This window comes from Cryptomeria japonica, chromosome 7 (genome assembly GCF_030272615.1).
Source record: "Cryptomeria japonica chromosome 7, Sugi_1.0, whole genome shotgun sequence".
NCBI lineage: Eukaryota > Viridiplantae > Streptophyta > Pinopsida > Cupressales > Cupressaceae > Cryptomeria > Cryptomeria japonica.
Genome location: NC_081411.1, coordinates 302692664 through 302717349, shown reverse-complemented (window position 1 = coordinate 302717349; position 24686 = coordinate 302692664). Strand labels below are relative to the sequence as shown.

The 24686-nt window shown below is 33.8% G+C and overlaps 1 protein-coding gene across 1 annotated transcript; it reads right to left on the bottom strand.

The window, feature by feature from the left end:
* Nucleotides 1-617: 617 nt before the first annotated feature.
* Nucleotides 618-2846, bottom strand: LOC131037235 (uncharacterized). Its single transcript, XM_059208592.1, has 4 exons — nucleotides 2743-2846; nucleotides 2442-2551; nucleotides 2240-2350; nucleotides 618-969 (listed from the first exon to the last, which is right to left on the bottom strand). The coding sequence occupies exons 1-4, from the start codon at nucleotides 2844-2846 to the stop codon at nucleotides 749-751; spliced, it is 546 nt and encodes a 181-aa protein (XP_059064575.1). The 3' UTR covers nucleotides 618-748.
* Nucleotides 2847-24686: the final 21840 nt, after the last annotated feature.

Below are 24686 nucleotides of genomic sequence, written 5' to 3'. Positions count from 1 at the left end.
GATTGCAGAGATTATTAGATAATATGATATCCATATTGATTAAAAAGAGTCTTGAAATATCTTGAGTTGTTTGAAATATCATAGAAATATTTATGAATTCCATCCAAAAGCTTTAATATTTTAACTAAAGTGCACATAATATCTCTTCCTAATCGAAGTAGTTTTATTTAGGTTTCACGGGTGACAAAACTTATATCTTTTAACTAAAATGCACATAATGTCTCTCCAAATCGAAGTAATTTTATTTAGGTTTCATGGGAGGCAAAACTTACATTTGCATCCTAATCAGAATTAGTAGACTTACCTTTTTCTTGCAGGAATTTCAGGTCAAGTTTAGTATCAACAACTAAACACTTCAGATCTTTATTTGCATGGCCAATAAATTAACACGTGTCTATAAACATAGGCAGACTAAAAAGCCCATGAATCTCGTATGAAGTATGCAATGTGAATCATAAGCAAAGTACACATAATATCACTCCAAATCGAAGTAATTTTATGTAGGATTCACTGGAAAGAAAACTTACATTTGCATCTTACCAGAATCAGTAGACTTATCTTTTTCCTGCAGGAATTTCAGGTCAAGTTTAGTATCACCAACTTATAAACACTTCAGATCTTTATTTGCATGGCCAATAAATTAACATGTGACTGTAAACATAGGCAGACTAAAAAGCCCATGAATTTGGTAGGAAGTACGTAATGAGAGTCATAAGAAAACGATATTGTATGTAAAATTGCGAGCCCACTAAATGAAACAATGCAATGTTTCAATCATGTCAAAGCTCAATTGATCCTCAGCAAACATAAAGGCTAGCAGACAGAAAAATTCTCCTTGAAGCCATGCCAAGGACAAAGTTGCTAGATACTTTACCCTCTTTGTCCAGATATGTGTATCCAGCTTTATTATAACAGCCTTAAGGGGTCTTGAAAACTTTTTATATCCAATAGTATTTGATTTCACACCACCTGTACACAAGTGTTGAGTATTAGTAGATTTTAGAGATTATTTGATAATATGATATCATATTTGATTAAAAGGAGTCCTGAAATATCTTGAGTTGTCTGAAATGTCATAGAGATATTTATGAGTTCCATCCAAAAGCTTTAATCTTTCAACAAAAGTGCAGATAATATCTCTTCAAATCGAAGTAATTTTATTTAGGTTGCACGGGTGAAAAAACTTACATCTATATCATCATCAAAATCTCTAGACTCATCTTTCTCCTGCAGGAATATCAACCCTCTAAACTTGAGCTCATTGCTGTTTATAATAGAAAGTCACATTTACCCCCCATGCTAGGACCCCAAACCTCAAAACCATACTAAACTATATTCAGAGAGATATGGTTCTGTCAAGAAGATCTACACATTTGATTTCAAGGGAAACTATTTGATGCTAAATTAGAGCAAAAGAAACCTATTTCAGGTTATTTCGTGGCATACTCTATACTTGTTGTGAACAAAGGTCATTAGGGTATTAGATCGAATCAAATTCACTTCAAAGTACAGGGCATTTCATGGCACAGTCTATAGTTGGTGAAATTGTTAAACAGATTGTGCTTTACCAAAATGTCCATACAATCACTAGAAAGAAAACTAAAAAGAAAACATCGGCAACAAAACTATGACACAGTCTATAGTTGGTGAAATTGTTAAACAGATTGTGCTTTATCAAAATGTCCATACAATCACTAAAAAGAAAACATCTGCCACAAAACTCCAGCCAATTTCAATAACTTGCTCAAGATGAAAATTCCGGTAACGCTTAAACCGCAAAGATTTTGTTTAACTGGGTTGCACAATGAATTCGAAGTAAGTTTTATTTTGGTAATAAAGATTTGCATTCAAACAATTTTGCATGAATCACACTAGATTATAACTTTAATTATATGTGTTGATGACTACATAACACTCCTTGAATGTGTAATAGGTTACTCTGTTTTGATCTTGCTCTGTTTGAAGTTTACTGTATGAAATATTTGGGTGAGGATGAATAGGGTTAAAATCGATGTTGTAGACATAACTGAAAAGAGTGCTACTTTCATTCCTTGGGAAATGCATAAGGATAAAAAAACCAAAATCTTCAAGTGAAAGAAAACAAAAATTCATCTCATGCACGCAAAAACGAAATACTAAGCAAAACCCTCAACACATTACAGGCACAAAAACAAAATACTGAGAAAAACACTCAACACATTGCATGCATAGTTAAAGTCTTTGTAGAAGCATTGCTTACGTGTACACCCAGCCGATGGTCCTTTGACGTGCAGCAGGAGTGAAAGATTGCAGCTAGAAACACGATAGGTTTTCTCCTCCCATCCAAGACACCACCCTTGATTTTGGAGACCTATTTCCAAACTACTTTTCTCAGATTGCATCAAACAAAGCAATAAAATACAAAAGTACACAGTCAGCCCCTATGCAGATAACATACAAACCTTGCCAGAGATAACACCAGATCTTCACTTCACTGTGACTACTATGCTCCAAACTACAAACGATACCCACCTCCTGAGAAGAAATTGCTAAACGAGAAAACACAACTTCACTTGCATAATAAACACAATATTAACGCAAATAGTGACGGTACGTACCACAGACATGAGTGCTATTAAATGACATTAAATGTCAGCTGCCCTGTCCGTTCGCCACCGCATTGACAATAAACATCACACCAATATACCCCGTACGCTCAAAACAATAATTTTTTAATTGACAATAAAAAACAAGACACATTGCCACACATTGTCAAGTTGACTCAGAAAACGTGACCGGTAAATCTTGCTGCCGGCAAACGTGACCGGAAATTCCTTTCCCCGGAGGGCTGACAATTTTCCGGGCATTATAAATGCCAACACTGAAGCCTACCGGCTTAATAAAAATTAATCCCTACTAGCAGTTGCACGCTTTATTTCGTGCAACGGAAAGCCGATAGGCAATCAAGCATGTAAGGCTAAGGGCATTGATGGTGATTTGGTAATCTAAAATACAAAGCTTTTGAACTTTACGAAAACAATTTATATACATTAACAGTTTGGACTACCAAAACATTTTTAAAAAACAAGTAGAAATATCAATTATCAATTGCAATTCTTTTATATTTATTGACAAAATTACATTGATAAAAACATGTACAACATGAAAAGGCTCATCCACAATTACATGGTTTGTGAATAGATATGCACTATGGTTGCACAACTCAAAGCTAGATTTGTTAGTCTCCAACATTTAAATGTTGTTGTAAATAGATGACTAGTGTGATATGCAATTCAGTAATAGATATCAAGACACAGAATGCTTGAAAAGAGATTTGTTAATGTGACATAATATCCAATTATCATTTGACAACTGAAAAGTGGCATGTTCGTAAGGGAACTTATATAGCATTCATTATTATGCAGATTTCTCTAGGCAATTTGATATCAAAACTTCAAATATTTAGAAAAAGTAATTTGTCATCAAGAATTTGTAGCATGTCATATAGCTGAGGGTCGTCAATGAATAGTCTTGTAACAATAAAATTTTCTTACATAAAATAAAAATGATCTATTGAGTATGATTAAATTCCATTGAAACCTAAAAATTAAGTTTGCAAAAAGAAATTCATTTGCTTCATTAATGAGTAGCATTGGATTGTATTATGTTAGAAATTGCATTTCATTTAAATATAAACACTATGAACAAATTTGTATCATACTAAGAGAAAAAGGGTCTATTGATTTTGGATAAAGCCTAAATTTACATTTTGCATGTTCTTGGTTCATAAATATCACTCCAAAAGTATAGGTAAAGAAAAATATTTAATAGTTTAACTGCCAAGTTATGTATACCAAGCACCATGAAGGGTCAAACATTGAAAAGTAATGCTTAACAGATATAGTTTATTGCCTGTATCCAAACTGAGACACATTTCCTTCAAATTTCCTTACGAGAAGCATAGAAGAATGCCTATAATTTTGAAGCAAAGCTCAAAAATAAGTCCAAAGACGATAGGTCCAAGTTATTTCAAAAAAATGCAAACAAGTTACTATATGCAATATGAAATAGATTTCATCCAAATCACTTGATTAAGAGATAGCTACAAGAATGCATATAATATTTAAGTGAAGCTCAAAAATAGGTCCAAAATTTATAATTCTGAGTCATTTTACAAAAATGTGGACGAGTCTCAAAACACAAATTTTGAATCTGGCCAAGTAAGTGCACTGGATAATTTTGATAGACCTTTGTAGAAAACAAATTTGACCCACAAGATGGCCCATTAAGAGGCTATTTATTGCAAATGTTTCAGTTTCTTTTTATTTTCCTTACATATGAAATGATTAAATTGTACAAAATTGCATCTACCAATATAAAGGTACAACTGACTGACAAACATAAAACTTATGAACATAGCAAATACATGACTATCAAAACTCTTTATCACTCACACAAATAAAAACAATTAACATTGAATAAATTTATCAAATAATATTCCAGAGTCCCCCCTTCTCTGAATCAGATTCCCCTGAAGTACTTGTCACATGGAATGCAATGATTTTTTTATATTATGCTAGTGAATGATAAAAATCTAATGAAATACTGCATCCACTCATATATCCACTTGTTTGAAGAAAAAGCTAGATAATAGTGTCTCAATAGCTTTGTTCACTATGTAGTATTTTGTTACCTATGACTATCCAACAAAGGCACTTCCTCCAAACATATCTTCCACCCTAGATCATACAGAACATAGATGTCAACAATTGTCTCCAATTTCTAATACACTGACTATGATCACTATCTTCATTGAATGCTACATAATGAACTATCATACCTATTGTGGGAATACTACCACCATCGACTAGGGCTTCATACCTATCCAAGTTTCTAGGTTTTTTTCTTTCAAATGCTGACATAGTCTTAGAGTCCTTTACATGCTTAGTACTGTCTCTTTACTCTTTATATGCCTTACTACATCTCTTGAAAAAGCGTTATTTTTTTTTTTTTTTATATCACAGTCAACTCCCTTTGAGACTATACTCTCAATTCATTTCATGGTTCTTGTCATCCTCAGTTGTGGGATTTAACGCATGCATTGCCACTATTTGTGTGTGAATGAACTAGTAAGCCATCAAGTATTTAATCTCGACAGTACTAATATTGCCCCTTTTGTCTATGACATTCATGTGTTATGTGATGTAGACCTTTTAACCAGTAATGCCCTGATTTGAAACTCTCATCATGGTTTCAGCAATGCACTTTCCCTTTTGGGTTGTCTCTATGAGTAGAATGTCATTTATCATTTCAGTAGAGATAACTTCAAATTTGATTTAGTCTGCACTAAATCTACTCTAGTAATTGTTATTTTACATCAATAAGCCTTCATGGAGGATAGAAGAACCTTTCTCATTGATTTTATCCTCTGTATACTCATTTTTGTTGCTTTCTACATAATAATTCTTAAAGAACATTGTGGCATCTACTGTCATTTGATGATCATTTCATACTATGTATGTGCCTATGTTTCATCCATTGTCATGTGGAAAAGGATCACCAAGCATACCTCTTTTGTCATTATTCTTTGAGGACTTGACTGTTCTTTGGATGAAAATTCCCTCATACATTAATTTTTACAATATGATAGCCTTTTGTCTTCCCCTAACCTGCTTCCTAAAGCAATGACATATAAAATATAGGAATTTACAAAACAATTCCATCCGCTTACAATAGAGTATCCCTCTATGGCAGAGACAAAGCTAATCAAGAGGATAAGCTTAAATATGAATATTAAAGTTCATACAAAATAAGAGCCATCAAGAAGAAACAAACTTCTAAACTATGCTTCTTAGTCCTTCAATCATCCTCCCATAAACTTTAAAGCTCTTCAAAGACCTTTAACTACCTTCTCTTTAATGTGGTCGCCATCAGAGCTGAGAGATATGCTAGAAAAGAGGAGCAATAGTAATCTAGGGCTCAAGCTAGAATAAGATAGAATAAGGAGGGAGGGGGGGTATGGGTAGAAGCTTCAAGTAAAATGGTTGAGTGCTATGTGGACCATTAATTCTCATTAGAGATGGTTCTTGTGAATCACTTTTCATGAATCATGGGTCAATGAGTTGGACTCAAAAACTACATAGTTGAATCCTAGTAGCCATATCATAATTTTATTTGTTGTGGAAAATATCTCCTACTTATCATTGATAAGCTAAAGGGGCTCTATTATGAATGGTTCATAAGGCACAACACTTGCTGAAGGTTTTGAAAATAGGGTTGAAAGGTAAGTGGGTTTAACCTTGGAGGAAACTCTATGGTTAAGCATGCTTGAGATGGAGTAGTATTAGGATGGGTGACCTCCCAAGAAGGCCCAATGGTTCACCTTTGTGAGCATCACCTAGATGTAATGAGTTCTATGAGGACCATTCATTCTCATGTGAGAGGGGTTCTTGTGAACCACTTCTCATAAATCACGGGTCAATGAATTTGACTCAAAAAATACACAGTTCAATCGTGGTAGCAATATCATAATTTGACTTGCTATGGAAAATACCTCCTACTTATCAATTGATGAGATAAAGGAGCTCTATTATCAATGGTTCATAAGGAACAAAACTTGTTGAAGTTTTTACAAATGGAGTTGCAAGCTAAGTGGGTTTAACCTTGGAGAAAAAACTTCGTGGCTAAGCATTCTTGAGTTAGAGTAGTACTAGGATGGGTGACCTCCCAGGAAGGCCCAATGCCTCACCTCTGTGAGCATAAACTAGATGTAATGAGTGCTATGTGGACCATTCATTCTCATTATAGATGGGTTCTTGTGAACCACTTCTCATGAATCATAGGTCAATGAGTTTGACTCAAAAACCACACAGTTGAACCCTGGTAGCAATATCATAAATTGACTTGCTATGGAAAATACCTCTTACTTAGCAGTTTAGATTTATAATCTATATGGATTTAGTAAAAATCTTTTGAGCTAGAAAAAACTATTTGCCCACTACTACTTCATTTACATAAGCAAAGTTTTGTGATAACTTCAACATTTTTAAATATGAAAAAAACCACAATTATATATGAATGATTAAAATATATAGGAATTCATTACTACTTTATTTAAAAGCATATTCAAATTCAATATATATAATTTTTCTATTCTTCTACTCAAAATGAATTTACAACTAGCTATTACTTCTTATATTAAAAAAAATAAAAGAAAATGAATTATAATGAACAATATTTATACAATTTATTTTTATATTTGTTTGATAAATATTTGTTTGATGGTAATGAATCTCTGGAATAAATTTTTAAACAAAAATGTAAACATACTTAATATTTCTTTACCATTCTCTTGTAGATGATAAGATTCATTTTTCAGTATTACATTTATGTTTGTGATATGGATATATTTATAACTTTTTACATTATTACACAACTTAAATGTGTTATCACTAAGTAATATTATGACAACCAAATCCAACCTTGTGCTTATCACAAAGGCTTGTTAGTCCACATTAATAGTCATTGTGGTTTCAAAAAATGGAGTGTCCAAAAGGTCGGATTAATTTGATTAATATTCTAATTATTGGTATTCAACACTTTACTTTTTAAAAAATAATAATAATCCATAGAATTGGTTTCCTGTATTCTAACTTCAGGATTCATGTATCACTTCTCTTTTTTACTATCTCTTTTATCTTCTCTTATCATTCAAGGTTTAATCCATAAAATTAGTTTCTTGTATTCATAAAACACATCATTTTTAAATACTTTTTGATTTTTGGTATTCATTTAATACAACATTTTTGCTTTTCTTTTTACTATCTCTTTTATCTTCCCTTATTATTTTTAAGTTTGAAGTGAAACAATCCTTATTTTATAACACATTATTTTGTTTTAACTTTGTAAGTTGTGGTATTCATATAATACAACACTTTTTTCTTTTATTTTTAGTATCTCTTTTATCTTCTCTTATTATATTTAGCTTTTGAAGTTAAATGATCCATATTTTTTCCCTATTTATATCTCATCTTAAAAATCATAATTTTTACCCTCTTTCTATTCCATCGAAAAGATCTATTCCATCCAAAGGATCCTAATGATAGATCATAAGAAAAACATTTTTAAGAAAATCAATTTACATAATTAAATCCACATACAAATACAAACAAACAAACTAATATAATTAAATTCACAGACAAATAAACAAATACGAGAAAACTAATACTGCATATTACATCATATATGATATTTTATGACTTACTATTTTTAGTCCAATAACCATCGAATGCAAAAAATACTTAAAAACATAATAACAATTATAATATTTTATATGAAAAATTTGAATTGAATTATTCAACTCAAACCTTCATTATTTCAGTTTAATCTAAAGACTTACTAAATTCAAAAAAATCCCAAGCCAGTTCTAAAAATTTCTTTAAAAAATTGAACATTATAATTACCATCAATTTATTTATTTATTAAAATCCAGTGCCAAAGATTTCTGCATATTTTTCATAAAAAAAATAAATTAAAACATTTAAATTTGAGTCATAACCTACAATATTCATTATATTTTAATACAAAAATCCCATTTGATGATAAACACTAATTACACCAATCCTCCCTCTAATTATACCAATCCTCTTCAATTGAAAACAATGCAAATTACAAAACCATTTAATGAAATTTCCACTTATTCTTGAATGAAAACCACTTCTATTAAATATTTTGTAGATAAATTTAACTACTTGATCTTTTCATTGTTAAAACACTTTAATCCATTCATTTTATCTATTTTTTTCATCATTAAATCAATAGTTTATCCATTCATTATTTTTTCTAATCATATTGAAATGTCTCTCTAAAAATTTAAACCAACATTAAAAAACCTTTACCAGTGAAACCCCCATTTGTGTACACTATTAGAATACATTTATGAAACATTTCTCTATAAGAAAGTATTTATTTTTAAAAAAATTTAAAATCAAAATACGACAAAATGGTTTCACCAAAAGTAAAAAATTTCATTGATGCATTTCCTCAAAGCATAATCGCATAAATTGTGATGGAGTAAGATGCATAGCGTTTAAAGTGTGGGGAGGAATTTTTGAAGTTTAAAATATGAGGATTGTCTAAGACCTACCTATTTTATCATATAACTTTCTCAAACTAAATGCTATAAGAGCACAATTATTATTATTATTATTATAATGAAATAAACCCAAAATAAAATAACTAAGTGCCTTGCAGCTGTTGCCTCAAATCCGAAAAATTAAATGAAAATTAGACCTTACCAATATGATTGACATTTCTTCATATCAAGATTATGAAGTTTTTCTGCGAATCCTTCACAAAATTCTTCTCTTGTGTAGCCAAGAACTTATAGATAAGGAAAAATTCTAGTGTCTGTAGAGAAAAAATTAAAAAAACCCTACCGGAGCAAACATAAATTTAAAATGAGATGAACCAAAAAAGCAACGTTACAAGGAAATTTAAACTCTCGACGAACCCCCAAGGCAACCCATTGTAAGTGACTTACCTCAAGGTTCTGCAAAAATTGTGTTATACTATCAACGACTTCGTTGATAAAAAATGAGCAGAGTTTGTAGGAAAATTGAGAATAAGGGTAGAATGGGGCGTTACGTTAGAGGGTGGAATGATAAAGACAAATTTGGGGTAGAATAACAAATTAAAACATATGAAAGAATCCATGGGACCATGAGAGACTAACCTTTCTATTAGGGGGCAAAGCAAGGGCTGTGCAAAGCAGAGAATATCCCTCCTAATAGTCAAGTATATAAGCATGGGCGAGGGCTCTTTTGGCAAGCACATCCTCCTCCTTGCTCGACTTAAAATAATAAAACTTAAAATATAAAAAATCTATATTAGAGTTCAACAAGATAAGAAAATGGAGACATTTCGATAATCGCCAATGCTCTACTCACTCATGAAGAGCGTCTTGAACTTGTCTTTTCTCTGCATTTGTGATAAATGCAATGAAGTGGTACTATTGCCAACTGCGGGAAAACTTGGCATGTAAGGAAAAATGTGAAAACATGGATCGAAAAATGTGCTCGAAAAAAATGAAAACATGTTTGGAAAGTATGCCGAAAAAGATTTCGCGAGAAAGGCTGACAATTTTCCGGGCTAAAAAGCCCATACTAAAGCCTATCAGTTTAATTACTCTATAGTTTGACTTGTAATTAGAGGCTAGTAGAGTTATTGATTTTATGCTCCATTGGAGGTTAAATGAATACCCTCTAGCATTCTTAATGTTGGATTACAAATTTAGAACATTTAATTATTAAATTTAATTGAAAGCTACTAGTTGATAGCTTAGATATAATATCGCTATCTAATATCACCATATTTTATAGATTTTGAATTACATATTTGATTGTTGCATGGCTATCATTCTATAGTTCAAGATCATTAATTTTTATCTTTCTATTCTTAATAAGTAAAGTGATATTTATTGTATTTGGGTTCAAAAAAATATATTTATAGTATATAGTTGTTGTACAGATATTTTTTACTCAAAGAAAAAGACAATGATGGAAAGTAAGTATTCCTTAGTTTTTATTATTTTTTAACTCATATACATTGCAAATTACTAGATTGTTGCCTCAATATCCATTATTTTATATGTTTGTCATTCTTAAGCTAATACCTTAGGCCATCTTGGCATCATCTTATGATATAATATACCCATTTAAGGATCATTGTGTTTTTCATTAATCCAATTCTTGTAGACATTACTAAATGATCATATTTTAAGATATCTTTCTTTATTCCTACACCAAGTTGAGAATTGAAAGAAATAAATTTATAAGTAAACAAGTAAGTATTGACTTTGAGACTTATCATCCAACAAGCCTCTTTGGAGTGTGTTGCATAGTAAATAGTTAACCAGGTTTTTGTCTTTGTTGTACCTAAGTGTGTGATAGCCAATGAATAAACTATCGGGGGTAGTGGACCCTAGAAAGGGTTGCGTACCCACTCTTATATTTTCATAATAGATGGTTTTGATTATAATGTTGAACTATAGTGTCTTTGTGTTTGATTTAGGAAAGGCTATCAATGATGAGCCATTGTGGCATAGGTTTTAGCTTCAGGTTTTTTCTTTGTGGTAATTAGAAAAAAATTAGTTTACTCCTCCACAATGTTATGCATACTTTGTTCCTCTTTACAAATCTAGGCATAACTACTTTCTAATTTATCTAGCAAACATTTATGTATCTTACCTTTATGATCTTGTCTCTAACTTTCAATGGATCTTATGTGTACATCTGAAGTTTAAGGTTATCAAATGTATGGTTGAGAGTGAAATGAATGATAAAACAAAAGTATACATATTATGCATGTAGTGTGTTTGGTTGTAAGGTTTTAGGTTGAACAAGGAGATAATAATGTGAAGCTAGTGAAGAGGATCTTTAGATATTTAAAAGGTAATAATTTAGGATATTAATTGTGATGTCAACAGGAAAATGACTTTTTCCCGAGTTTGTAAATTGATTCTTATTGGGTAGGATGTATTGATGATAGAGGAACAACAAGTGACAGAGCTTTCTATTTGGTAAATAGGTTGGTTTCATGGCTTAGTAAGAAGTGGAATTTAATCTCTCTATGAACTACAAAAGTAGAGTATATTTTTGTAACATCATGTTACACTCAAGTATTATGGATGAAGTAGACCTCCAAGGATGTCAAGGTAATATATGATGAGCCCATTCATATCTTATGTGATAACATTTTAGTGCCATCAACAGTGCAAAGAATCTAGTGATGCATAAACCTATCTAGTAAATTTTTTTGAGAGAGAAGGTTGTAGATCTATAACTTCAATTGGAGTATGTACCTACAAAGGATCAAGTTGCAAAAATATTTATAAAGGAACACTCAAAGGATACATTTGGATATATTAGGAAAAAGTTAGGGGTTGTTTCCTCTCCTTTTTCTAACTAGATGCATACTAATGCATATATTTAGGGAGAGTAATTCATAAATTATATTCATCCCTACAATAATGGTGTCTATTGTTCAAGGGGACCTTGTAGGTGTTTTTTGCTAATAGGGGGAGAATGTGTGATGAATGAGGTTCAAAAGAAAATATTTTTTTCCTTTTTGTCCTTCGCACTTGATGTCAAATAGCCAGAGAGAATGTAAATTATGTGTTTCCATTAATGACAAAGGAGGATATCGTTACTAATATTGTGATAATATGTTATGATGTCCTTGATGTCAAACCTCACTTTGTTGGGTTTTGGTGTGCTATGTAAATGATATTGTAGTTTATAATTGGATGACATATGGATGAGATCAAAATAATTAAGATAAAAATTAGAAGCATTAAGATAAGGATCATAAGCATTAAGATGACGATCAAAAGAATTAAGATGAAGATTAGAAGCATTAAGATGAGGATCATAAGTATGAAGATGATGATTAGAGGTATCAAGATGTTAATACAAGCTACCAAGAGAATGATCCACATTTGTCTATAGATGAATAAATGGACACGTAGTTTAAATATTAACGTGTATGTACTGTAAGGATCTATTATTCTCTCTTTAGTTCATTGGTGTTTTCATAGTTTGTTCTAGTAATTACAAAATGAAACTAGTTTGATTGTATGTTAGATTAGTCTAGGAAAGGCACTGAATTTCTCTGCACGTATCTTTCTACTCGTGCAATTTGGTAGACATGCTTGTGTTATCTTTGGAATGTCTCACTTCAAGTTTCAAGTATTGAAAGAATGGTACAAAATTTATGTCAAAGGACATATAAAATTATCTGGTTCTCTATATTCAAGAACTATTTGGTAACTAGATTGGATGTGTTGCAACCTCTCACCAGAACCCTAACCCCTTTCTCATTAGGGGAAATAATAAATAAATTACTTTTATAAATGAATCCTCATCCTCTTTGAAAGAAAAATCTATAAACAAAATCCATTATTTTTCCCTTAAAGAATAAAAAATTAATCATGTAATGAACTATCACCCCTAATTGTGTAGTTGGGATTCAAAAATACACTACATGCCTCTAAAAATAAAGGAAACGCTGCAAATTGTTCCTATAATAAAAGAAAGGTTAAAATGGATAAAAGGGAAGTATTTGAAAAATAATTTTGAAGGTAACCCTTTGGTTTACTAGCCCCCTCAATTACTAAAAATATATTTTATGGGGAGAATATAAAATATAAGATTATTTATTCATTAAGAGAAAGAATATCTATGGGGTTAGCCAAACTCTTTATTGTTAGTGGGATTATCAAGCAACCATTATGAATACTAGCCTTACGGAGGATAAATAAGAAAATTATAGTAACCCCTTTTCTAAAGAACATGTGAGTGAGTAGAATATTCAGGAGCCATTGGACCTTACTCCTAAAGACTCCTTGTACTGCTCTCCTTATAATACCCCTTCTAGAGAAGACCTAGAATGCCTGAATATCCTAAAAATTATGGAGAGGACAAAGAGGAATCCTATAAAATGAAGGGATTAATAGAAAATAATGAAACTAGTAGATTCTATTTGCTAGGTTTGAAGATCTCTATGTCAGGATGTACAATATGGAAGACAAATAAGACTATATGGAGTCATCTAGTTGTAAGGATAGAATTGTCTCTCATGAAAATGTTGTTGGAAAATTATGAAAATTGATAGTTCCCTTATGTGAAAGACAGTCATGGGAGTTCTGACTACGGGGTCCAAGATTGACAACAAAGCTATAATGATAGAAAAAAAAGATAGGTCAGCCAATAAGAGGAAGATCAAATAAACTAGATCCCTATTACTGTTGGTAGTGGGCCAGTGTCCCTCACAGAGATTCGCGACATGGTTTAACAACCTCCTGTGGATTATATAAGTCTAGTGCTTACATCAGGCATTGATAGGTCGATCTTTTGGTGCAACGACAACCCTAGCTTGTAACAAGTGGTATCAGAGCTTGGTCATAGGTTCAAATCATGCAGGCCGTGGTGAGTGACGCTGGGATGGGGATTGTTGGCAATGGGCCAGTGTCCCTCATGGAGATTCACAACATGGTTTAACAACCTCCTCTGGATTCTATAAGTCTAGTGGTTGTATCGGGCATTGATAGGTCGATCTTTTGGTGCAACAACAACCCTAGCTTGTAACAATTACAAGTTAGGAGGCAATTTGGAGAAGATGGTTAGTGACAATGACTACTTCTACTAGAGTTTCATGTTCTCTCCTTTTTGGATATTTTTTTGTTTGTTTAGTTTCTATGTTGGTTTCAATTCATGTAGTTGTTATTTATAAATAGTTTTTTAAATACTTATTATATATGTAACTACTATGTCTAGTTGCTAGTTGGTTTTAGCTCACTTGTTTATCAAACTTGTCTAGTTGTATTTTTATTTTCTAGGAATTGGTATATAGATGTTATGGGTGCTTTCCCTACTTACCTTAATAAAAACTACAAGATATGTTCAAAGGCTAAGATTTTGCAATATTTGATAAAAGTAAAATAGAATCAACCCTTGAGGTAAGGTAACAATTTATAGTACTCCTTATGGAAGAAGTCAATCCACACTATATCCCCAATAGATCCAAAATCAAATATATTTTTGTACATCATAATAATACAATTGAGAGTAAATAATAATGAAGGTGTTAGAGTATTTAAGTAAATTGTGCCCCTAGGATCACTTGAAATAGAAAAAGATGCCTTCTACAAGAGAGTATCAAGAGAAACATAATGCTTGTTTCTAGGAAAAATGGCTTTGAATAAACTAGATTTATATCATGCTATGCACATATGATGTCTTTCTCATATATGCAATTTTGAGAGATAGGATTATATAAGATCATGTTTCTTAATCCTATATAATGAGAAAATAAAATATAAGATTAGATTTAGTTAGATGATAAATATGGCCTTCTAGAAAGATTCTTAGGTTCTTAAGTAAACTTTATTGAATTCTGGACATGAATAAGGGTTGGGGGTGAATCAATATGGAACTTTAAAATAGATTATTAATAGACAATATTAACTTACTTATCAATAACACATTAATCACCTCAGGGTAGTTTCTGGTCACCGATGCTTTTAGAATCATCACCAAGTCTTTTTCTCCTCCCCCTTTTTGGGCTGGAATTTGGAATAAACTCTTAATTCCTAAAGTTAAAATCTTCTTCTGGTTATTCATGCAAAACAAGATTGCTACCATTGATAGTCTATGTAAACATGGGATCCCTGTCACTAATAGATGTTTTTTATGTAAAGAAGAATCTGCAAATGTTGACCATTTTCTCTTACATTGCTCCTATGCTAGGGACATCTGGGCCTACTTTTTCAACCTATGGAATTGCAATTGGGTTCCCCCTGATTCTATCCAGAACTTCTGGTTCCAATGGAAGTTCCCTTACGACAATCATGTAATTGGTATTCTATGGAACTTATCCCTACCTCATATTGCTCTTGGTTTGTGGAAGGAAAGAAATAATAGGGTCTTTAGAGATTTGGAGTCCAATGCTCTTGTGGTGTCTATCAGAATAAGGAATGTTATTAAGGAAAATTTTCTTAATTACTATTCTTGTAGGAAAGATGATCCTTCTTTTGAGTCTTGCCAGGAGGAATGGGATACTATCAAGTGCTGGAAGATAAGATAGAATATATCTATCCATGTTTATAAGATCAAACATACCAGAGAGAATGTTTCTTGGAATATTGATGGGGAGGCCAAAGGAAATACTGGGCCGACTACCTATGGGGGAGTGGCGTGAAACCATTTGGGTTTGCTGGTCTCTACGGTGGCACTCCCTTTCGGCACCCAGACTAACCATTTTTTGGAGGCCAGTACTGCCTACATAGGGCTACACATGGCGAGCAAGGAGGGGTTCAAACAGGTCTAGCTAGAGAGTGATTCGCTTAACATCATCAAATGCACTAAGAGATGTACGGTGTCTAGCTGGACTATTCCAAACTTAATCAAGGATTGTCTTGAAATGATAGTCGACCTAGAGGATTTCATGTTCTCGCACATTTTCCAGGAAAGAAACAAACCGATGGATCATTTGGCCAACTTGGCGGTGGGTAACATGGTGTTTAAATGGTGGAGAGGAAAGGTAACTTTGCTGAAAACCTTGCGTGACCTAGAAAGAAATGATGACAAGATCTTCTGCCTTTCCAATTAAATTTATGATAAAATATTATGATGGGATGGGAGTCATTCAGGTGGTATTTCAAATTATTACCACTTTGAGAAGTGTTAGAACTTTCAGTTTGACCTATTTCTGGGTTGCTTTCCTCTTGGTTTTTCTGGAATCTCTGATTTGGTCATGCTACAGAATGAGAGGTGAGAAGAATAGGTTTGAACCCACAACCTATGATAAGTGGTTGAAGAACAAGGAGGTTTGGGAGGAAATTTTTGACAGTGGGATGGTCCCTTTCTTGGAGAGACTGCATGGTCATTCTGCCATTGTTACAGAAAGATTTGTTAAATGTTGGAATAAGGGTAGGCTGACTGCCTTGGGTGTGGAGTTTCAAGTTGATGAAAATATGGTTGCCAATGTTATTGGTCTAGATATGAAAGGCATAAAATTATATAGAGACAAGAAGTCGGGTGAGGAGGCTATTGCTACCTTTTACGATAAGGAGAAGGAAATACTAAGGGTTACGAAAATGGCGGATGGTGGCTATAACAGGTGTAGAAGTATAAAAATGACCATATTCCTAAATGAATATTTAATGTTCATTTTATTCTCATTCCTCTATTTAATTAAGTAAATTATTTAATTTATTTAGTTAAATTCACTTAAGCCATTTTTGCATTATTTAATTGAATAGATCATTTTATTTAATTAAAACCCTTCTCTCTACTTTTAATTAAATTCGCATTTAATTGAATAGTTTACCCCAATTAAATAAATCTAATTTATTTAAATCTCCAACTTGCAACCAAATTGAAATAAAGCAATTTATTTTAATTAATTCTATTTTCCCTCACCCACTTGCATTTTCCTACATCTCCCACTTGCCTCATAACCATATTCCTAATTTCTTCTAGAATCCATCTAATCCTAATCTATTAACCCCAAACCCATCCATTATCCCCTTTCCCTAAATTTGAGGAGGTCACTTCTCAAATTTGGAGTAAAGTCTTCAAAAGAAATGAAGCCTTTATGCCTTCAACAAGCTAACTTGTTGAATACCCCCAAATTTGGAAGGACTCTTACAAATTTGTCCCCAAAGTCTTCCAAACCATTAATGGTTAACTAACCCTTTGTGGCATGGTTAGAGACTTTTTGCCTAACTTAACCTCCATCTAACCCAAGGGTCTCATCAAGCATTTATTTCTTTGACCATGGTTATTCCTTTAACCTTTGCACAAGAGTTTACCCCTTGGGTAAAAGCTTTATCCAATGGATAACCCTTACCTCCTAGGGTAACCATCATGACTCCTCAAGCATTTAATGCTTCCTACCTCTCCTCTCAAGCAATCTTATGATGACGATTCTCACCATTTCATTGGTGAAAATTATAAACATGGATTGAAAACTTTCAATCTTGACCCTTGATTAACTCTTTCAATCATGACCATCCATTGCCCTATTTTCACTATAAATAGAGCTCTCATTCCTCCATTTTATGGATCCATGCAAGCTTTAGTATCTCATTTATGCTGAATTTTATTAACACATCTAGCTTCTCTTTGTTATAGGAATAAATCTAATAAACATTTTAGACTATTTCCTTTATCATTAGCTTAACTCATAAACTAGTATATCATGTTAGGATAGTATTGCTACTAATCTTGTCATCTTATAATCTAGTTTATTGCATTTGTAGAATCATGCATAGATAGGATGCATTTTCATAACTAAATCAATCATAAGCATCCCTCATTCTTGCATTTGTCATCCCTAAGCAACTTTGCTCAGTGATCTGAGAGCAAAGGCACTGGCTTGAGGGACCTTGTGAGATAGAGAACCATGGAACCATCCTTGGGAAGTTGAGTCATTTTTCATGACTCCATAACTTGCACCAAGAAGTCTTGTGGGTGTGTGGACAGGCCTCTTTGAGGTTTAATTTTCACATTTTAAGTTTCATTGCCCCACTTTTCTCGCATACTTTTCTGGCGCCCACCATGGGGCACTACCCCATTAATCAAATCGGTTTTTAAAAATAAACACTTGTGTAGGTACGTGGTAAATGAGAATCAACACGTAGGGAACATACCTTAGCACATCTAGTGACCTTTTAAGTGCATCCAGCTCACTGTTTGGCACATGGGACTCATTTCCCAGCACGTGAAGATCACACTTTAGCGCATCATCCTCACTAACTTTTTCCTGTAGGTCTTGGCGCGGAAGAATAATAGCTTAGCACATCTAGAAAACAACTTAGCACGTTGAAGCATCAACTTAGCATGTAGAAATCAAACTTTAGCATGTAGGCTTTAACTGTTAGCGCATAGAAGGCCCATATTAGCGTATGGCCTTTTAAACCAAAGCTGAACCAAAGCTGAACAAAATTAACTAGTTAGCGCATATCATGGGGCAGTGTAGCGCGTAGAGTCTTTTCTCTAGCATATAGAGAAGTTTTCATAGCGCATTGTGTCTTTGTTTCAGCGCATAATCATAACCAGAAAAATAGGGGCAAAACAGAGGTCAATTTGGAAAATTTTGAGAATAATTTCAAAAGCTTCCCTTCATTAGCCTGAACTTCATCAATCAGAAAACCAAAAATAAAGTATAAAAAGCTATTTCTAAAAGCAAGTTTCCATCAAGCAAAGTTGCCTGAAATCTGAAACAAGTCACAAGATAAACATATCTATCTTATCAAAATCAGGAAACATCATCACAAGTAGCTAACAGGTCCTTTAAATCAAATGGATTTTTATCCCAAAATACACTTGTTTAAAAACTCTAAGTTGTCAAATTGAGTTTCTATATCAGGAAAGCTCGTATTTCATATCATTTGATGCACTTTGTCGTCAGGGGGCATCTAAACCTTCACTTTGATAAAGTAAAACTTGAGTTTCCAAAACAAGCTAAACCGAATCCAAAACAAATCAAAGGAAACCACCAATCGCTTGTGCATGACTAATCCTCGTATTCTGAGAAGAAGGAATATTTATCATAACACTAAGTTGAAGAAACAACAACCAAGTTCTTTGAAACTTGCCAAAAGAAATAAATTTTTATACATCAATCGTCAACTCTTCAAATCTCATCGCACATTCCTTCGTCATATATGGTTGTATTTTCAAAACAAAACAAACGAATTTGACAAGGAATCCTTGAGGAGTAGGGCATTCTGTCAGAAATCAGCATTTAGTCAATACATAAATCAAGGAGGGAAGATCAATCCGGCCTTCTTTCCCAAAGAGTGTATCACTTATAACATACCTCGATTTGAACCACCAAGCCCTGAACAAAACATTGAAGAAGAGTTCATTCCCTTTGTCACAAAGAGCTTCTACTAGATGCCCACTAATACTCGCTCTCAACGAAACAAACAAAGCGAAATGCAATCGGAAACCAGTATGAATCAAAGATTATCAAATCCTTTTGAGCATCCAAATCTAGAGGACACCAAAATTTCTAAAGAACTTCTTCAAGAGTTTCAAGAGAGAACTTCGTTTCAAAAACTTGTGGAAAGACTCATGGAGAATGACAAGGAAAAATACCTACTCATGCTCACAAGCAAAGGGGTTAAACTTCCTGAAGACTTTGACACAGAGATTTTTAGAACAAGATCTCAAAATTACGAATATCAAGAACGACAACAAGAGGAAGAGGCACGTGACCCTGAGCATTATTTTCCTGAACAAAATCTACTAGAACAAAATATACCTGAACAAAAAATCCTTGAGCAAAACATACCGTTCCACACACCATTTCAGCCTAGAGTTAATGCAAGGGAAGAATTCTTCCTTCGGCAAAATAATGCACCTTTTATTGCTCTTACTCAACAAACGCAAATGTTACAAAGACAAATGCAAGACATGCAACAAAGTACAACAGTATGATACTCCTTAACTAAAATTTGTCCTTATCCATTTGACAGAAGATTGCACATGGTACCTTTTCCTCCAAACTCAGATGTTCCCAAATTTGACAAATATGATGGGAAAAGTGATCCCCGTGATTATGTTCGAGAATTTTGCACAATGAGTCTTGAATTCTCTCATGATGATACATATTTGATGAGGTTATTCCCAAGAAGCTTGGGAAACAAACAATGGAATGGGTATCCAAAATCACACCTCTCGTCAGATCATTCGATGAACTAGTCAACAAATTCATAACTCAATATTCCTATAACATTCAACATGCTATCACCATGTTAGACGTCTGTAATACCAAATAGAAAAACAATGAAACATTCATGGTCTTCCTTCAACGATGGCGATGTATGGTTTTGAGATATCCTCGTGATGTACCCGAAAAGGAAAAGATGGAAGTTTTCATCGACAACTTGAATAGTGAGATGAGTTATAGACTCAAACTCCAATGCATACCATATTTTTCTAAATTGATTGAGAATGGCATCCAAGTAGAAGAAGCATGTGTCAAAAAGGGAACATTGAAATTTTTCAAAGAAGGAAAAAGTTCATCCAATTACAACAACCAAAACAACAACAACTTGGACAAATCTAGATTCTGGACCAGAAACAAAAAAAATGGAAATGAAGGAGGAACTGAATCAAATGATCCAAAATCAAAGCAACCTGTGCTCACATTATAAGGTAATCCTCAAGTTACAAAGAATCCCAAAGGTGCTAACCCAAGCACTAATGCTTATGTACCAAATACCAATCAAGATCAACTGAACACAAACAACACCAACATTACCCAGAACAATAACACCAATAGAGGACCTAATCCAAACTCACAGGGTAACACATACAACTTTCCAAAACGCATTTATACACCACTAGGGCAATCACTAGAGTCAGCATTCAAAGAACTCCTGGCAAACAAAATTATCTCTTTACTCGCAATCAGCAACTTGGAACAACAAATCAAACCACCCTAGTGGAATGACACACTTTTGTGATTTTCATCGCAACAAAGGTCATCAAACAAATGATTGCATGAGGCTGAAAAACATTGTTCAAGACATGATCGATAGAGGTTATTTAACAATCAATGGTCTCAAAACAAATGGTGACCACAGAGCTTTCAAAAATCCTCTTCCAAACTACAACAAGGATGGAGCTTCAACCTCAAATGATACACGTGGAGCTCGTATCAATCACATATAAAATAACACCATCAATCACATATCAGCTGAGGACAATCAAGTCAATGTTATCACAATCAAAGACAGATGTGAACATGAATATATCAATATAATAACCAAAGCTCAAAAATATGTCTTGAAGGGACATATGTCAACAACAAACACCATACCCAAAATTCAATATGATCTAGTCAGTCAACTATGCAAAATTCCTGCTCAAATATCTATACTTGAGTTGTTGAAACTTTTGCCAAAACACAAAGACATATTGGAACAAGCATTACTGGAAACAAATGTACCACAAGATCTGGATGCTGACAAATTCCAAGCCATGGTGGCTCATATGACAAGACCTCATAATCTCACTTTTTCTGAGCATGATAATATCTCGTTGAGCCATCCACATAATACTCCACTCCATATTGAAGTCATGGTTTATAAACACCGAGTTAAATGAGTATTAATAGATGGAGGAGCTGGACTTAATATTTGTACCTTAAAACTTATCCATGCATTAGGCTTCTTAGAGGAGTCTATTGATCCACGCAAAAAGATCACTATAAAGGCATATGATGATGAAGAAAGATCATCTAAAGGAACGGTGGTGTTGCCAATTTAGGTAGGACCAATATGAAAGGATACTATGTGCCAAGTCTTAGACATAGATCTCACATACAATATCCTATTGGGTCGACCCTAGATACATGAAATGCAAGCAGTACCCTCCACATATCACCAATGTGTTAAATTCCCCTAAAATGGGTAGGAGGTTTCTATATCAGTTGATCATAATCCATTTTAGCATTGTAATGCTATGGGGGAAGCCCAAGACAACTTGGTTCCACATAATAGAGAGAAACAAAATTCCTTAGCACAAGATCTTTAACAAGAAAAGTCTAAATCATTACCTAGAGATTTCAAGCAAAAAATGAAGATCAAAGAACAAGGCATGGGAGAATACTCCTTGAAACCCATGTGTTTGGCCAACTTACCAACATCACCTAGATCTCATGGCTTACCTACATCATCAACACATCAAGCAACTCAGCCCATCACCAAGTTTGATGGCACATTCATTCAACTCGGCACTCTAGTGCATGAATACGAGGAAAAGGACATCCTTAGTTGGCTATACAAAGATGAGGAAGAAGACAGAGCAACTACTGTGGAAGTAGCTATACCAACACACCTATATGGAAAAGGCTACTTAATCATGCAGCAAATGGGATACAATGGCAAAGGACCTATTGGTAAGCGTTAGGAAGGCATCATGGAACCATTGGATCCTCCTTCACAATTCAGTAAACACAAAAAGGGATTGGGCTTTGAACTCACTCTACTACCAAAGAGGGCACCACACAAATATCAAAAACCCCAGTGGAAAGAAAAGAAGAAATACAAAGAAGACTCTTGGCAGGAGGCACTGTTTGAGTCAGCTGAGACAATACGTAAAGAACGTGAACATAAAGAATGAGAGAAATGTCAAAAGTAGCCTATCAATCAAAATAAGGAAGCATCTACTGCATAAGCGCATCATATTCAAGAACCAATATCCAACAAAGAAGAATCACCTCCGGATTACATCATTCCTCCCTGAGGAGAGACAATATATGAACAAATGCAAAGAGTGGAAGTAGGATCTGACACAAAATCAAAGAAAACTATCAAACTTGTCTAAATTATCAAAGACCTATTCTCACCCTACAACATACCAGTTCACAACACTGCTAGAATCTGGGATAATACCACTAAGACTAATTCTAATGAATATGAATGGGGCAGCTATTCTAATATTACTAAAGATATTTGTGCAAATGATAGTAATACACCCATCTCTCAAGAAGAACAGAGCACAAAATCTAGACCACTTGAATTTGGTCCACAAAATATCTATGACGCCAAGGAAAAAGAGCAGCAACATTATGTGCAAGTCTATACGGAAGATGATACCATTGAAGACCTCGACAAAATCCTTAACTTCTTTAACACCCCGGATAATCATGATGATACTTCCATTCTGACACTTACAATAGTTGAACTTGATCCACCTAACCATTCCTTACCACTTGTCTTTCCTGACCTCATAGACTGGGACGAACCTAAAACTCATGATAAACCAATTTTCCCAAATGACGAATCCATTATCCATTACTTATGTATCCTTAACCCGGAGACAGACTCTACCAGTGAACAAAGTAACGATGTCTGCAATCAGGGGACTGCCAAGTCTCTTAGTCACAAAAATGAGAAAACTAAAGGATCTACTGCTGAAAACCAGTCAATGGCAGCAATAGATCACACAAAAGTAAAAATAAAGGACACATCTAAGGGTGAAAACTTATTTAAGGCACCTAAGGATGGGATACTTGACACTCTTCTTGAGCATTATCACGAGTGATCACCCATATTGATTGAGCCCACTCAATCAATCAACATTGGTACTACAAAAGCAACCAAAATTATACACCTTGCAGAATCTCTGACAAAAGCAGAAAGATCAGAATTTATTAAATTTTTTAAAGAAAAGAAAATCAACTTTGCTTGGTCATATGCATATATGCCCGGGATTGATCCACACTTAATCATGCATCACCTATCCATTACTCCAAGAGCTAAGTCAGTCAAGCAAAAACTGTGAAAGATGAATCCACATGTGGCACTCATGGTGAAGGATGAATTGAGGAAACTATTAGACGTCAAATTTATTTGACCTATTGACTATGCTGAATGGATTTCTAGCATTTTACCAATATCAAAATGAGATGGTAGTATTAGAATCTGTACTGATTTCAGAGATGTCAATAAAGCCTGTCCAAAGGATGACTTTCCTTTGCCCATTATCGACATAATTGTAGACCTCACAGCAAGCCATGCAATTCTATCACTAATGGATGGTTTTTTAGGCTATAATCAAATAAAGATAGCCCTAGAGGATCAAGATAGAACAACATTTACTTGTCCATGGGGAACATACTGCTGGAATGTCATACCTTTTGGCTTAAAGAATGCAGGAGCAACTTATCAGCAACCAATGACAATAATCTTTCATGACATGATGCATACCTTCATGGAAGACTATGTAGATGATTTACTAGCTAAATCCTTCACCAGAGAAGAAAATCTAAGCATCTTAGAAAAGATTTTTGATAGATTGGAAAAATTCCAAGTCAAGGTCAACCCTAAGAAGTGTGTCTTCAGGGTTACATCAAGCAAAATACTAGGCTACATAGTTTTAGCTAAAGGTATTGAAGTGGATCTAGCAAAGGTACAAGCCATAATGGAGATGCCACCACCAAATAACATTAGCCAGCTTAGATCTCTACAAGGATGACTCTAATCATTCAGGCGATTCATCGCTCAACTAGCAGATAAAAGTCTCCCATTCAATCATTTTCTACATACAAATGTACCATTCAGATGGGAAGCCAAATGTGCAGAATCCTTCTATCAAATCAAGCAGTATCTAATGAACCCACCACTTCTA

Excerpts from the sequence above, each read along its gene's own strand:
- LOC131037235 (XM_059208592.1), bottom strand. The coding sequence starts at position 2,846 with ATGCCCGGAAAATTGTCAGCCCTCCGGGGAAAGGAATTTCCGGTCACG. Across the intron at positions 2,351-2,441 it reads CTGGTGTTATCTCTGGCAAG|GTCTCCAAAATCAAGGGTGG; the intron begins GTTTGTATGTTA and ends GTTTGGAAATAG. Across the intron at positions 970-2,239 it reads ACCATCGGCTGGGTGTACAC|GTGGTGTGAAATCAAATACT; the intron begins GTAAGCAATGCT and ends ACTTGTGTACAG.